The following is a 16573-nucleotide window of genomic DNA, read 5'->3' as shown; positions in this document are numbered from 1 at the left end:
ATCATCATTCCAAGTAAACTCTCTGTTCAGGGCTAGACAGTTTTTTTTTCTTCACCAGCCTTCAGGATATAGCATAGCCAACCCCTATCATTCAAAAAACATGAGTCAGCCCCCTCCAAATCATGAGATTTAAAAAAAAATGTCGGGTTCTTTTGATTTGCCTTCTGGTTTTTCAGAATTTAGGGTTCACACTTTCAAGGCTTTCTTTGCAAGCTAACGGGCTTGAAAATGTTCTGGTTTTTGTTGTTGTTGTTGTTTTATTTTAAATGAAAGCCAAGATTCCCCTATTTTTGCATAATTCCCAGAAGCGAGGCTTTAAGGAGAACACTGAGTATCGTGAGAATCAGGATAAAATGGCAGGATGCAACAGTGAGAATACAATTTTTCTTTTGCCACATTCACTGTAACAGGAATTTCTCATAATACAAGGGGACCCATAGTAGCACAGGGGGTCTCTCACCAGATTGACATTGGGGTCATTCTAATGATGTCAATGTTGATTTATGCTGGCTGATAGCAGAATCAGGCCATGTTGTTCTCTGTATTATGATGTGTTTGACGAGGTACTTACCCACTGATGTTGCAGAACTTCACACTGCACACAGGGCACAGAGCCAGGAAAAATCATTACAAACACTGGGTAACAAAAATGGAAAAAAGGGACTAAATTTTACACCAAATGAAAAGATCTGGGCAGACAGTTCTGAGGCTAGTGGGGCATCTCTCACTTGTTCAGGGCTGGAGGACTCAGTGCTCCATTCACATGGGGATTAAGGGCAAAGTGGGGGTGGAACATAAAGTACTGCTAATACCTGAATAGAAACTGAAATCATTTCCCAAGCAGGAAGGAGGCAGAAGGCTTTGGAGGCTGAACAGTTAAGAGCAGGACACAACGTTTAATTGCAAAGGCGGGCAATGCAAACTCCCACTACATGGAGCAGGCATCAGCGCTGAGTGTCATTTCAAAAGCAGATCTGAGCCTTAGCCCTGGCTGTGACTGGAATATTAGTTACAAACAGGTCCTGAGCCAACTGTCCAGCTTACCCAGGGACAGGGCTCAATTTGTGCTAAGGCTTGCAAGGGCTGAGCCCTGGCACCTCTAGGCTTGGCAGTTCAGAGCTCTGGCACTTCTGGGCTTGCTGCATCTATCATGAAAATAAAAAAATTGCTTGAGCCCTGGTACCTCTTTCATTACAAATTAAGCACTGCTCAGGGGCTTTGCTAAATCACAGGGTCTGACACTTTGTACCAGCACTCTATCTTGTAACTGAGAACAGTTGGGCAATGGAACAAGGCACAGGTAGGGCACGGTCGCCTTCGCTGGCAGTCCGAACTCATACTCTGCTCCTGTGTGCGGTGAATGGGCGAGGGACACTAAACTCAGAGCCCCGAGTTCCCTGTTGGCAACAGAGTTGCACCCGCCTGACTTCGAGGGGCTTCCCAGGCTTACAGCAGGGTTCAGTGTGATCCTGTGTGTTTGTGGGCCTCAGAGGCAACGCTGGGATATTTGCTGCCCGTCTGTTCAAAGCACCCTTTTCCCTGCCCTCTGAGCTGCTTGATGAAACTCTGCAGTAGCTTATCCACCAGGGATCACCTAGAGGGAAAATGACATTCCAGCGTGACTGTCTGTCTTTTGTAGTGAAAATTGGAGCTTACGTTTCCTTAGTTATTAGTATTTACTGGGCAGAAAATCTGAACCGACACTTCTAAAAAAGATTTTTCAACTCAATAGGACAAAAGCAAGTCTGAAATTATTGATTTTGGGGACAAATATGATGTTGACATAGGCCTCTCTTGATGCTCAAGAAAGGAAACGATCAAGAAGTCTGGACTGTGTGAACAACACAATCTCAGCATATCCCAGACAAATCAGAATGTTCACCTGAGTGCCCTGCCGTAGAGCCACAAGAGAGTCTCTGAAGCTGCTCGGCATTCACAGAGTACAGTGTGTTTTGTGCTGGTCACAGTACAGCTTCAGATAATAATAGGTGTCACATGCAGGCTTCCCCTCTAGAGTGACAGCACAACACGGCCCATGCAAATTCACCCTGGTGAGCATGTTTCACAGAATTAAACGTGCAGCAGAGGGGCAGAAACACAGAGTGGTGCAGGCCAGGGGCAAGAGGGATGCATAGATCCAGTGGAGAAGGCTCTTGCACCAATTGTGGTGCGATTACGTGAAGGGATGGCAAGGAGGCCTGTTCTAGGCCTGAGGGGCAGAGAGGGTCTGTGATATGAGCTGGAACAAATCCAGGGAGAGTTTTAAAAAGAGGAAGAACAATTTCAAAGCAGATCCTGAAATGCATGGTGGGTGCGTGAGGGGAGGAGCTTCAGTGAGAAGATGGGCAGTAACCTTGATCTGTCAGGAATATTCTCCACAGAGTACAGAATTAGTAACCAGATCCTGGTAGAGATGGCTCTTTCTGCACTAACTCCGGAGAATAAAAGAGTAGCTGAGGCCACACTGAAGATGTGTCCGTCTAGAATGGAGATGCGTGAATTCACTTTGCCTAATTCTGACCCTTCCCCATGAGTTGGGAGGTTTACATGCTACTGCCCTACTTAATAGAGTGAAAAATATCATGGCACATAGGGCATCTCCTTATAGCAGCTTAGCTTTGATCCCTCGATCCTTCGCTCATGGCAAAGAGTCGAAGCTAAAGCTGATTGTTTTAAGTTGCCATGTGTATGTGACAGAGAGTGAGAGCAGGTGAGTGTGTGTTAAACTACAGCCAAAAAGATTCATAAACTCAGATTGTGCTGGGAATCCAAGAAACAGTCTAAGTAGCTGCGAAAATCTCAGGCTCCATCATTTTTGTCTGTCCTTAGTTTGGAGACATCTGTACTTCCTGTTTCATTTTGTTCCTGGAGACATTTGAATGAATACAGGTTCCTTGCTTTTCTAACCAGTCCATCTGCCCTGCCCTTGGTTTCCCACTGAGATCAGAATCTTGTGTTTGTGGCAGCCCAATAACACAGTTGGGATGCAGCAAGCAGCAAGGTGTTTATGATCCCAGGTGATGTATAAATAGTTGGCACAGGGGAACGCATGAGAATCAAAGCATGGCTTCTCTCTTAAGGTGTTTGTTTTTAAAGAAAAAAGGGTGTGTTCATTTCCCGCTTGTGAAAGATGCCCCACTGACTGCCCTGGGGCCTGCACGCCTCTATTTATTTGACAGCCCAGGTACAGCCCAGGTAGGAGCTGTGCAAACTTCCTCTGCTCACCCCACTGTGCCACAAGCCTGTGTCGCAGGAATTGTTTCTAAGGGTGTCTTCAAGAGCCATTCTCTCCCAGTGGTACAGTGGCACCGGAGGTAGCAGTGACGTCACAGCTGATGAAGAGAGGGCTCCGGTGGGCATGAAAACCTGCTCTGAGCAGAGAGAAGCACCTGAATGCTCCCTGTGTACTGGGGCTTTTATGCCATGTTAAACTCTGGAAATGGGAACAAACCGTTGTAGTGCAGTCAAAGTATAAGTGTGGAAGGGGAGTTCGGTCTCTCTGGCTCATTCAGTGCTTGGCCTTTCTGTGGAGGCTGCCACCAAGGGCGCAGGTTAGTGCTGACCGTGGAGGCGGTTTTCACATGCTCTCTGTGAGGAACTGGCCTAAGGCAGCCATATAATCTATGACCCAGACACTGGAGGGTAAATCAGGTGGGATCTCAAACAATGATGGAGAAGTGAAGTGTTCTGTATTCCACAGGCATTGTTGCCCTTACCCAGCCAGCCCCCCAGAGAGGCTGTTTCCATGCAAATATCCCTAGGTACGAAAGAATGAGGGAGGAGAAATGGGAAGAAACTGGATTCTCTCTGGAGAGAGCGTTCTCCATGGAGAGCGAGTGCCCCTTCAAGGAAAGTCTCTGCAAACATCTCCTGCCTCCTGGCTGGCTTTCGGTCCCTAATCAATGCTCCCATGTTCCAGCTAGTCTCTGAGAAACTTGGCCAGCACTGTGGTTCTGTTCTGCAGTGAAGGTTGCTAAAGGGGGTTTCCAAGGCTGCAGTGAAAGGAAAGGTTAGTGAGAGGTCTTTTGCAGAAATAACAGCTTAAGCACAAACACTTGATCTCTCCACTCAGAATGGGGTGGCAAAGCTAGTTGCTTTCCCCTTTTGTACACATTTTCCATGGCTTCCCAAGCCCTGGGTTCACCAGCCACCCAGCCTTTCTCACATCCGTCTGCGCAGATCTCCAACGCAGAGCTTTTAGCTATTTGAGGCTCTTCCAAGAGTGTTTTTTTAAGGCAAAAACACCCTTGAGAATGGCCGCAGAGGAAAGTGAATGATCTTGTGAAGCAAAGAAGCACCTGTTTCCTAGAGCAGTGACACATTCTTGTGTTTCTTTTGGGATCCAGAGAGAATATCTGTTTCTTGGAAAGGGGAGAGGTTCTAATGGGATGAGGAGCTTGTTGTAAGACTCCTTGGACAAAGTTTTAAGCCATTTTTAATAACACACACACTGGGCCAGACCCACTGCTGGTGCAAATCAATATAGTCCAGTTGAAGTCAATGGAACTAGGCTGGTCTGCACCAACTGCAGATCTGGCCAATATATTTTGGAGAGCTCTCCTGACCATTTGTCTTGCGTGTAATGGTGTTATTGGAAGGGACTGACAGGAAGGAGTGCACAACTGGATCCAATTCAACAAAATCTCAGAGAAACTATTGTAACTCCCAGTTATTCCAAAATCACGAGTCAAGATCCAGCATATTGTGAGGTTATGTTTAAAAATCTTCAGATTTTAAAAAACAATAACTTGGGGTTGTTTTTATTTGCCTCCTGACTTCACATTTTCAAGCTTTTCTCTGCAAGAATGAGCACTAGAAACTTAATTTGTTTTCCCTTTTTTTTAAATGAAAGATGAGATTCTCACATATTCACCTGACTCCAGGAGCTTGGACTTTAAGAAAAGCACCAATATTGCAAGACTTGTGGTAAAATAGTGAGACTGGGCAATGCTGTTGAGATATAGTTTTCTGCAAATTGATACTCTTTGATTTGATGGCTAGTGAGTGGCAATGCAGGGAGTGGCTGAAGATGGTCTTACTGGTGGGGCTATTCCTGCTGGGGGGCAGGTCTGCGATACTGATCTAGACCCCGGGAAAGAAACAGCTCTGTCATGGAGGACGGGGCCTCAGGAAGTGTTCTCAACCTGATGCTCTTAGTGTTCCAGGGCCAGGGGGTTATACTGCCTCACTAGGACAGCATCCCCTACTCGCTGCTCAGAGGCAGCATAACTGCCCCAGGACAGACTCTGAACCAGGAGCCCTGTGTCCCGATGCAGCTGTCCATCACTCCCATGATGGAACGGCTGCAGGACAAGATGCATTGTTTCACCAAGAGGGTGTTTGAGTACTACCCGGTCTTTTCCCCTCCTCCTCACCACCCTCTTCCCCCCAGTCTATCTGGACAGAGCCCTCAGGATTATTTGTCATGATCTTTTGGGATGATAAGGCTCCCCTGGGCTCAGCTGAATTCCTAAGGCCCTTCTTTCTCTCTGCCCCACAGCTGTGCGTGCGGACCGAATGCGAGGAGGAAGAAATAAATTCGGCCCCATGTACAAGCGAGATCGTGCCTTAAAACAGCAGAAGAAAGCTCTGATACGTGCCAATGGCTTTAAGCTGGAGACTGTGCCTCAGATCGTGTCCCCAGTGCAAACTGACTACAACCTGTCCTCCACCATCCATGGCATCCACTCGGTGTCCAAGAGCCTGCCTCCCAACCCGGCCACTATGACGCCAGTCGACTACGACAGAAGTCCATATGGGACGCCATCCTTGGGAATGACTGTGCCAAGCCATGGGGCACTGTCCAGCTACCATTACCCCTCCTTTCCCAACCGCACCATCAAGTCAGAGTACCCCGACCACTACACAAATTCCCATGAGTCCATGGCCAGCTACATGTATCCAGATGCCTATCCCAACAGTGCCCCACCCGACATCCCAGAGGTCATTCTCAAGCTGCTGCAGCTGGAGCCTGACGAGCCACAGGTCAAGGCGCGGATACTGGCTTGTCTGCAACAGGAGCAGGGCAAAGGCCGGCATGAGAAAATCAGCACCTTTGGCCTCATGTGCAAGATGGCAGACCAGACCCTCTTCTCCATTGTGGAGTGGGCACGGAGCTGCATCTTCTTTAAGGAGCTGGAGGTAGGTGGTTTGCTTGGCTGGTCACTCAAGGGTGGGGCCTGCAGGTACGTTCCAAGAGGCAACCCTTGGGAATGAAATAGACAGTGGGGCTGAAATTTTTCCCAGCAGAGAGGGACCCTGCAGGCCCCTCACACCACTGAAGCCCTTAATAAGGGCCCAAACTAAAGGGTGTAACTGGTGCAGGGGGCCTGGTGACCCCCTGGGCTGGGAGGAATCCATCCTGTGGCATCTGGCTTCCACCAGTCTGTGCACAGAGCAGGATCCCGAGTCACTGGTCTGTGGCAGGTCCTCCCTGCCCCCTTCCCACACACTCCCGGGGGCACAAGGATGCTCAGACCTGGAGCTGGGCATAGGGAAGACAAGAGAGAGGGAAAACCCCAGTGTGAGAACCACTAGGCTGCCCCAGTTTAACTGTGAAGTGTCTGGGTGAGGAGCCTGCAGGCTCAGCACTAATTCTCCTTAGAAGTCTCTGCCCAGGGGACAGAGCAGCTCAGAGCCCAGGCATCACCTCTCCTGGTGGCTGTGTGCTGGCCTGGCTGAAATGGGTTTAATGGGTCTCAGCCCAGTCCCTAACGGAGAGCTGCCTGCACCCCAGTGACACTAACTGGTGCCCTCACTGGCAGCATTGGCCTCCAGACTGGGGGAATTTCCTGCCATAGCAGGGGTGGGGGGACATCACTTGGGCTTTGACCAGCTGCCCACATTGCTGTGCTTGCATAGACCAGAGTCTGGCGTGGGCCTGCCCAGCTGCCTCATGACAGTGCAGTTGCTGCCACATGATGCCAGCCGGGGGTGGGTACCTCCCTGCATGAATCCCCAGCTGCTGCTGACCCAGATGTGGTATCTACAGGCTCTAGATCAGTGACACACCTCAGTGATTCAGGAGCCAAGTTAGCAATCAAAATGACCAGAAAGAGCCACAGAAGGAGCTGCAACCAGCTTGCTCTTCAGCTCTACTTGCTCCAACTCTAGTTCTCTGAAGTGGGAAGTGGACAGGATCTCTGCTGACCCCCAGAACCCTCCCACCCTGTCCCACCTTCCAATCCTGCTTTCCATCCCATACACATTGCAGAGTCTGGGAGAGAGTCTCGTCTTCATGCAAATTACTGCTTTTTTCTTTAAAATAGCTGTCCTGCCCCTTCCTCTGGGCCAAACCGTAAACCAAGCCGTTTATGTGCATCCCCTAGCATTACTGCATGTGGCCACAGATTTGTTTATGTAGGACCTACAGGAAGTATCACACTCAATTCCTTAAAAATTATTTAGTGCAGAAGGATTTTCCCCCTCCCCATAATGACTTGTTTGGAGTACAGGGGTGAGGGAAAGTGGGGGTGTCATCCCCAGAGGACTGTGCTGGATTTGTGTCAAATTCATCCCTGGTATGAATCTGCTGAAGTCAGTAAGGTTACAACAGGAATTAATTTGACCCTTGAACATCTGGATCTGTTGTGGGAGTCACGCTGATCCCCTGTTTCATAGAATTGAGGGTCACGGCATCTTGTGATTTTTTAAATTTTATTTAATTTTTTACAGCAGCAAGAATTGAATATGTTGTTTTCTGACGTTTCCCCAGGCAGCAGGTGCTGCTCCCAGCCCAAGGGGACGGCCTAAGGCAGATCTGTGAGATGGATCTGATTAAACTCTAGCAAAGCTCTGGGGATATTTGGGAGTGGGATTCTGGGGTGCACGTCGGTTCGGGGGTGTGGCTTTTGCTCTGAACCTGTTTGTCCAATGCCTCAGAGAAGCAGTCAGTGGCCTGATGAGCACAGGGAACCGCGGGCCCCTGCTGGGAGTGTTCTAAGGACCGAACGGGGGCCGTTTTGGGAAGAGTCCCAAGACATTTGGACTCTAGGCAAAGTGAGGCAGATGGCAGAGTGAGGTGCTGTAATGGGCAGTGAAACTGGAGATCTGGCCTTAGCTCCCAGTCAGCGCCTGTCACCAAATCCCTGCAAAGCTCCGGCGCTGGGCCCTGTCCCGGAGCTGCAAATGGAAAGGAAAGGCAGCGACCTCCAGAGTAGCTCCCTCAACAGTGTCCCAACGTTCCTATGAGCTTCCATGGCGACTGAGCTGCTTCGCTGGGGACAGCCAGCCCCAGAGTGGCTGGGCCCACGGTTCTGCTCCTCTCCAGACCATCGCAGAAGGTGGGGTCTTTCGCACTTCAGCCCCCTCCTTGGGCCTCCAGAGCATGGCAGTGTGCTTCCCTGCTCAGAATAACCTCTCCCTGCCCCGAACAGTGCCAGGAAGTTGCATTGTGGAAGCGTTTTTTGTTCATTTCAATCATATCAGTGTTCTGCTTGGATTCTGGGAATGGGGGATTGTTGTTTTGCAGGAGATATTGTAAACAGTGGCTTCAGCTTGCTGCTGCCTTGCTGGGTAGCCTTGTAATTCCATTGTCTGCGCGGTTACACCATTCAGACATGGCTTTGCTCCATGTGAATACAAATCCATCAGCCCCTCTTCCCCCCAGAGTGACATGTGCTGTACAATAGCAATGCCAGGGCTTCACCTAGTCAGGACTCCGCCCGTGTGCCGGCCTGGTAAACAAGTGTCACACTGTGTAACAATGCACCAAGTCCCTGGAAACTGGACTCCACAGATCTCCGGGTCTCCCAGTGCCAGGAATGCTAGGAGATGGGGATTGGTGGGCAGAGATTTAAACACAGATCAGTAGCTACCTGCTTTGGTTAGGTTAGAGCAGGGCTGCAGTCCAGCCGTGGATAAGTGATTCAATCCTGTGGCCTGTGTAGTGCTTTGGAGAGCACAGGCCCCGCCCAACCCCAGATGTTCGAGCACGGCAAGCCTTGGGGCGGATTTTCTACCCTTTCAAACATGAGCTGTAGGAACTTGGAGACTCCTGTTTTCCTTTGGCTGCGTTTCCTTCCTCTGCTCGAGGCTGAGCGTGTGGCACTGGCAGGAGAAGCTGCTGTCAGCCCCCATCACTCCCTGGTAAAACCATCTGCAATCTGATGCTGCATGTCCCGCGTGGTTAGTGCCGCCTTGACCTTATTTCGCTGATTTCAAGAATGCCACAGGGCAGATTTCTTGTTTGCTGGGGCAAAGCTGTCAACACTGGGGCCAGAGACTTCTTCACCCACTGTGGCTTGGGATAATTTAATGGCAGCAATAGGTTTGTGTGGCTAAGGAAAGAACACTAGTGAGTGGATTTAGTAGGCAATTCTCCTGGGGCCGTTTACAGTCTATGGTCATGACTGCTATTGGGCATAGGACCAGCAGGTGGAAGCAATATACAGAGATCGCAGCACCCAGGAAAGAAATACAGCCACCTCTGGGGTGGAACATGGCAGCCCTTCAGCAATGCAGAACAACACTATACAACATTTTAGGTAGGAAGGGATGAATGTTGCTTCCTATGGAAGCTGCAAAGGGGAGTGTAAGAAAGTGGGGCTGTTTCTGGCCCCAACCCCTATGTGCTGTACTGGCAACACATAAAGGCTGCAAAGAAGACGGTGCAAGGAGATTTCTATTCCCCTGGGGCAGGAGCTGTGCAGTGTTGACGTGAGTATCTCTGTCTGCCCCTGCCCCCCTGATCTCTGCATGGGGGCAGCCGGGGGCGGAAGGTGCCCTGGGGGTACCACAGCCCTTAGGCAGCAGTAGGGAGGTGGCTGTTGCATGTGCCAGGGGCTGAAGTGGCCTTTGCAGAAAACCAGGTGACCTAAAGCTGCCTCCTCCCCCTGGGCTGGGCTATCTGCGTCCTGTGCCTGAGCACGGATCCGCCTTCCAGAGCAGAACCGCCCAGGATGCTGGGGCTAGGATTATTGCTTATTTGTGTTACAGCAGTCCTAGGGGCCCTGTCAGGACCCAGAGCCCTGTTGGACTACGGGCTCCATAAACCCAGGACAAAGCTCCAGCCCTGCCCTGAAGAGCTTCCTGTGCGGAAAGTGCCCTGGGCCACGCCATGACCGCAAGCGATGGTGACCTTCTCGGACAGGCTGGGTGTTAAGGTGCTCTCTGTTCTCCGGGGCAAAGGGGGTGTCCAGTCTCAGCTGCTGCAGATCTGTGTTTCCACTGAGGCTCACCCGGCCTGTGCACTCTTCCCGGGGAGCCGGGGCTAGGCCCAGGCCCTGGGGGTTTCTTTCACAACAGTGCTCAGCCAGTGCTTCTCTGCCTGTTTTTCCTTGTGGCAGCAGGATGGTGCAGCAGCCCCAAGGATGCCCTTCTCCCTGCTCCCCACATCTGCCTGATGAAAGCCAATGGGTCGCCAAGGCGGTAGATGAACTCCTGCCAGCACAGACTTCACAGCATTAAACTAAGGCCATGAGCAGGGCTAAAAACACGGCCAGAGCAACACATGAATGGAACTGGGGCATTTAGGGACTCTCAGAATGGGGGATGTGGGCTGCCTTGGCCATCACAAAGGCAAGTGCTTTCTCAGACATGTACCCAGCCAGTTTCTGTATTCCCGTGGAGGCATTTGCTGCCAGCTGCCGATGTCGCCCCATTGACAGGGGGTTCATGAGACAGTTCCTTCCCCTGCAGCGCGGTGTCACCCCTCCCCTGCAGCCTCCAGTGCTCTGGGTTCCCCGTCGCCTTTCCGTGGGCAGGTTTCAAGGCCGAGCTGCTGTCTTGTCCCCTGCTACTTCTGAGAAGCCCAGGGAAGGGATGCGGGGTGTGCCGACACTGCCCCAAAGGAATGGGGCTGGGAAGGCTGCCAGCCTCCCAAAGCACCCCTGGTAGGTTGGCGCCCCAGACATGGGAGAAGCGAAGAGTGGAGTCTTTTTAAGCTTCTGCTGCTGCTCCTTTGTGCGGGGGCTCGGGGAGCGAGCAGGGAGCCTCCCAGTGAAGGGACTTAGTTGGTCCCTGTCTCTGTAGCATCTGAGCACCTTTCAGCCTTCAAATGGCTTTATCTTCAGAGCCCCCATGAGGCAGGGCTGTTCTCCCCATTGTACAGATGGGGAACTGAGGCATGATGAGGCTAAGTGACTTGCCTAAGGTCACACTGGGAGCCTGTGGCAGAGCAGACAATGGCCCCCAGGCCTCCAATGGCTAGTGCCCCACACCGTTCGGCTGCCAGGCCGCTGCTGTTCTCTGCACCCTCCTTACCCAGGAGAGCACACATGGCTGTGGGCTCCCAGCATCGAGCAGGAGCCATGCAAGCGGGGCGAGCGCCCCGGGCAGTGTCTGGGAGCGGGTGCTAAGCAATCAGTTTATTTTCCGGGTGGCACATCATTCTCTTTGCCATCCACTCTGCGGCCCCCGGGCCTTAAAGCCAGGCACCTGTGGTAAGAGAAGCAAATTCTAGGGAGTGTCAGGGCCTCTCGCACATGCTGTTCCCATGGGTCTGGTGTGTGTGCAGCGGGGAGCGGAGCACGCTTCTCAGATCTTTTCCACAGGCCGCTTTGGGCATGGGCTGGACAGGGAGCTGCTCGGGCCAGTGCTGTGACCTGCAGGAGACAAACCCTGCCCCCCCAAACAGGCCAGCATGTACAAGGCATTCTGCAGGGAAAAGCCAGCCAGCCTCCTTGCTCTAGGACTCCCTCCTGGGGGCATGGGGAGCTGCAGGAAGTGGGCTGGATAGAAGTCAGCTCGCTGTTGAGGAGGCCAGAGAGAATAGGCCCCACGGGGGGAGCTGGGGAATGGGATGGCTCGGGGATGGAGGGAGCCAAAGGGGGAAAGGGGCAGGTGCGTGGGGTGGAGCAGGGGCAGGGCAATGCTGACGTTGCTCCTAAGGCAGCGGGGTTTGGGGGCTGGGATGGCTTTGTGTGTGAAGGCTGAGAGGCTGCATTGCCTCGGGGGGGAGGGGGGACCATTCTAGGCTGTTTCTAGGCTTCTGTGGCAGAGCAAGTGGCAGAAAACCTGGAAATGGGGGTGCAAGCTAGAGAACGGAGCGTCTGTTGCTAGCGCTGACCATCCCTCGTGCCCTGCCTGGCGTTACAGATGTGGCCGGGCTCTCGCCCTCCTGCCAGGCTGAGCCGTTACCTGCAGTCACACGCTACTCGCGCACTCCTGTGGGGGCAGCTCTCTGTCCAGAGCCCTCCCCGCACAGAGGGTAAGACCCATCTCCCAGTCTGGCTGCAGGGCGGGCTCGCTCAGGGGCCTGGCTTCCTGGGCTACTGTCTGTTGAGCTTTCCCAGCTGGCGGCAGTCTGGCTGGCCTGGCCCAGCTGTGCTGGGATCTCAGCAAAGGATGGCTGGGTCAGAGCAGGGAGCCGCAGGGTGAGCGCGCCTGCGTGTCTCTGATCCAAAGGAGGAAGACGATTCTGGGGCAAAGGGTCCCAGGGGCTGTCACCAGGCTCAGGGAAGAGCTGCTATTTAACAAACCATTGACTTCATTTTGTTTTTCACTAGTAGTTCAAAGATAACTCCCAGAATGAGCGCACCACTGAGAAAGCAGGGGGTGAGGCCTAGCTGCCCCGGGGTAGGGACACATACGGGTGTGCTCATCATCAACTCAAGCAGCCGGCTCTTTGTGATACCATCACAGCCATGGGAACTCCCAGCACCGGCTGGGATAGAGCCCAGGTCCCTGAGCTCCAGGGGAATCTCTGCTAGCCATTGAGTTGGTCTCCATGGCCCTCCCATTCACCTCTGCCTGCCCCGCCCCTTTGAGGTCTTGAAAGAGGATGGGAGACGCCTGTCCCTCCCGACCCAGCTGTATTAGTCTTTCATTAGCGGTATGGGGCACTAGCCATTGGAGGCCTGGGTTCCATTCCCTGCTCTGTGACAGACTCCCTGTGTGACCCTGGGCAAGTCACTTAGCCAGGAGTCACTTTTGCGTGAAGCCAGGTGCCTCTCACTTGCTTTGTGAGGGACAACAGACAGTCCCTGTTCAAGCTGCCTTCTGGTTCCAGTACAGTTCTTTGTGCCAGTACGAAAGCTGGACTTTCAGGGCTGTTAACGGGGCTTCTGGGACGGTGTGTTGCCGCTGCAGCGAAAGGGGGCGCAGAGCTGAGGTAAGAGAGGAGTCTGCCTCCCCGGCTGTCAATCCAGCACCTGATGCCAGCGCTGCATTTACTTGGAAAATAATTTTCAGAGGGGGGGCACGTCTACCTCCCCATCTATTACCAGCCCTGAATGCTGGTGATTTGGATGGTTTGTTTCCAGAGACCAGGGGCTTGTTTCCCAAGTAAATACACAGCAGTCTGCTGTGCCCAGCCCAAGGTGGCTGGTGAGCAGCACGTTAACCCCAGGACTCCCCGGGAGAGAGGGTCAGAGAGTGCAGCTCCTATCTACACACCAGCCCTTTATTCCTTTTACATCAGTCCCACAGTGGCTGCTAGTCATAAAGGGGAACCCTCTGTCTGTCAGTCTCCCTTTCTCCCAGACAGGCTCCCTTTCTATTTGGGTCAACCAAATTGTAACTGCTCTGTTTACCCTGACAGATTTTAGGAAGCTCTGAGACACTTTGCTCCAGAAAGCTCTAAAAGTCACAGGGGAGTCAGCCGGTGCTGGGACAGGACAAAATGCAGGAAAACCAACTCAGCCTATCGCAGAACTGCTTGGCCAGAGGGTGTTGCTGGGCATGGACTGAGCTCTGAGCCTCTTTCTTCCTGGCTCAGGTGTTTGTATAAAGAAAGGCGGTGGTGAGCAGCGGGCAGGGCTTTCATAGACTCATCGACTTTAAGGTCAGAAGGGACCATTATGATCGTCTAGTCTGACCTCCTGCACCACGCAGGCCACGGAATCTCACCCACCCACTCCTATGAAGAACCTCACCTATGTCTGAGCTATTGAAGTCCTCAAATCATGGTTTACAGACTTCAAGGTGCAGAGAATCCTCCAGCAAGTGACCCGTTCCCCAAGCTGCAGAGGAAGGTGAAAAACCGCCAATCTGCCCTGGAGGAAAATTCCTTCCCGACCCCAAATATGGCGATCAGCTGAACCATCAGCATTGCTTACTGACAAGCCTGTGCACAGAGCGGAGGGTCTGCACAGCAATAACGCTCTGTCTGCCCGGGACCACTCCATTGTAAGGAACATAAAAACGTAAGAGCGGCCATACTGGGTCAGACCAAAGATCTATCTAGCCCAGTGTCCTGTCTGCCGACAGTGGCCAATGCCAGGTGCCCCAGAGGGAATGAACAGAACAGGTCATCATCAAGTGATCCATCCCCTGTTGCCCTGATGGCTAGGGACACCATCCCTGCGCATCCTGGGTAATAGCCATTGATGATGAACTTATCTAGTTCTTTTTGAACCCAGTTATAGTCTTGGCCTTCGCAACATCCTCTGGCAAGGAGTTCCACAGGTTGACTGTGCGTTGTGTGCAGGGCAGTTCGTCCAGCTGAAGAACCTTTTGTGGGGCAGTTATGGGGCTGCTGTCTGGGGGAAGATGCAAACTGTGTCCTTGTTGCCTCTTGCCCAAGTGGGCGTTGGTGCTACTAGCCCAGGGTGCGCAGGGAGCAGTGCTTGGGCACGGGAACAGGTTGCAGAGGGGCTGCAGTGCAGCAGCTGGCCTGAATGCACACACTCTTTGTGGGCAGCTTGGGGCTGAGCTTCTGGCAGGCCTGGGCTGGCTGACGTTTCAGACTGGAGCCAGGCAAGGCCTCTTCGTTTGACCCAAACTCAGCTTGTTTGGCCTTGAGTTTCCAGGTTCAAGGCCCGAGCTCAGCCAAGCTCGGGGTGGGATGGGCGAACACACCCAAAACGGGAGCTGGCACCTACCTCTCTGAGCTCTACTCCCTCCTGCTCCAATGCCTGCCTGGGATGTAGGGGGGGCGGGGTGGTAGGGAACACCATGGTCTGCTGGGCTGGAGAGCCTGCCCCCTGTCTGCATGTGGAAGGGCAGCTTGTAAACCCCCAAGTAGATGCTCCTCCGTTCGCTCCCTCACTGTGGTGTGAAGTGGGGTAACTCCATGGCAGGCAGAGGCAGTCTCCTGGGAAAGGAGGGTCAGGCCCAATTTGCTTTTGAGACTTTTCTCCTTGGTGTAGGCTCTTGTTACGCTGGGCAGACTAATGGGGGGGGGGCTTTGGGCCTCTATGGGCCTGCGAAGTGTTGGTGGGGGAGGTATTTTCTCTACAGGTGGTGACGGTTCTATCTAATTATTTCCCCCTCAGGAGCCCCACCAGGCCCTGGCTCAGCGCAGTGTAGCTGCGGGGCGGAGGGGGGCCTTGGAAACACTCCCCAGGGGCTGTAGTTGTGTTATTGTGAAGGCTGTGGGAGGGGGAGCTGGGCTAATGGCCTCTGGGCATCAGTTCACACGCCACGTCCACCTGGAGGTGTGGGGCAGTCAGAATGAAAACAGATTTAACGTCCCAGATATATCGTTTCATTTAAGGGCTAGTAATTCTGTCAGTCTGCCACTGACAAATGAGGGCTGGCCTGCCAATCTGCTGGGGAGAGTGATGCTGCCGTGTTCATCTTGTGTCATCAGACAGAGAATTACGGACTACACTGGCCTTCGGATGCAAGACTAATAATGCCGCTCGACAAAGGGGGATTTGGGGGCCTGCTTGTTTATAGAGGGTCGGTGAGGGAGCCGGGGTGGAAGAGGTCAGAGCTGACACCCATAAATACAAACTTTAACTGAGGCTAGATGAGATGTGTCAAGATTCAAGAGAAGATTTGCAACATCTACTCGTCAGAAGAAAAATATGGGAAGGGAGGTGAAATATATTTTGCCGGGTCATGAAGCTCAGGCAACTTTGTCCTTTCAGATGTAATTTTTTATATATCTATGTATGTATAATGGAAGTCCAGGCAGCAGGGCAAAGTGACCTTTAGCTTAAGGTGAGAGGCCTGGAAGGTTAAACAAATTGCATTTGGTTCAGCAGAACCCCCAAGCCCTACCTGAAATGTGCCATCAGGGGGAGCCTGGTCGCAGCCAGGAGGGGGGCAGACGCCCTGAGGACAGGGAGACACAGCTCCAGAGGAAGGTTTTGGTTTGACACTAATCACAGCCATGACTGGTTCATAGAATATCATAGAATATTCTTAGTCCTTAGTCTCTGGGCAGACAGGCTGGTCCCACGCTGCAGAGTCAGGTCTAGGTCCAGATCCGACCTTCTCCAAAGCGCTGTGCCATGCGGTGGCTGGGTCCAAGTCTGTGCAGACCCTAAGCTCCCTGTTGCACTGTGTTAGGGAGGGTGCCTCTGAGAACCAGCTGGGCACTGGCTGTGCAGATCGCTTGGCTCTGCCCTGCCTGACGAGAGAACTCAGTTTCACTCCCTGTTTTTGCGGAGAGGGAAAAGGAGCAAGGGGGTGATGGGGAAAGGGGAAGGGAGGAGCATGGCAGCAGCACCCTGGAGGAGGAGAGGAGACCATCTCTTCGTTGGCTGCTCTGCCACTTGCTGAGGTTTTATAAAACAATGTGGCCTGTTTGAGAGACAGACTCAGGGCTCTGCTCCCCTCCTGGATCCCTTGCGTTTGCTGGGCAGGCTGGAGGTGAACTTGCATTTTGTATAGGGTGCAGAGATTCTGGGGCATCCACAGTGAAGCTCAACTGTCTGGGGACTCTGCCGAGGCTAGGCTGGGG

At 52.7% G+C, this 16573-nt stretch overlaps 1 protein-coding gene across 2 annotated transcripts in view; it reads left to right on the top strand.

Moving 5' to 3' along the window:
- Positions 1 to 16573, top strand: part of NR5A1 (nuclear receptor subfamily 5 group A member 1) — a 64547-nt gene that overhangs the window by 12514 nt on the left and 35460 nt on the right. For both annotated transcript variants that reach the window (XM_038375202.2, XM_043499016.1), the window contains one exon: positions 5501 to 6141. In XM_038375202.2, coding sequence (XP_038231130.1) covers positions 5501 to 6141 — 641 coding nt within the window. The remainder of the gene's footprint in view (positions 1 to 5500; positions 6142 to 16573) is intronic.

This window comes from Dermochelys coriacea, chromosome 16 (assembly GCF_009764565.3).
Source record: "Dermochelys coriacea isolate rDerCor1 chromosome 16, rDerCor1.pri.v4, whole genome shotgun sequence".
NCBI lineage: Eukaryota > Metazoa > Chordata > Testudines > Dermochelyidae > Dermochelys > Dermochelys coriacea.
Note: the sequence above shows the minus strand (reverse complement) of the source record. Positions and strands in the feature narration are given on the sequence as shown.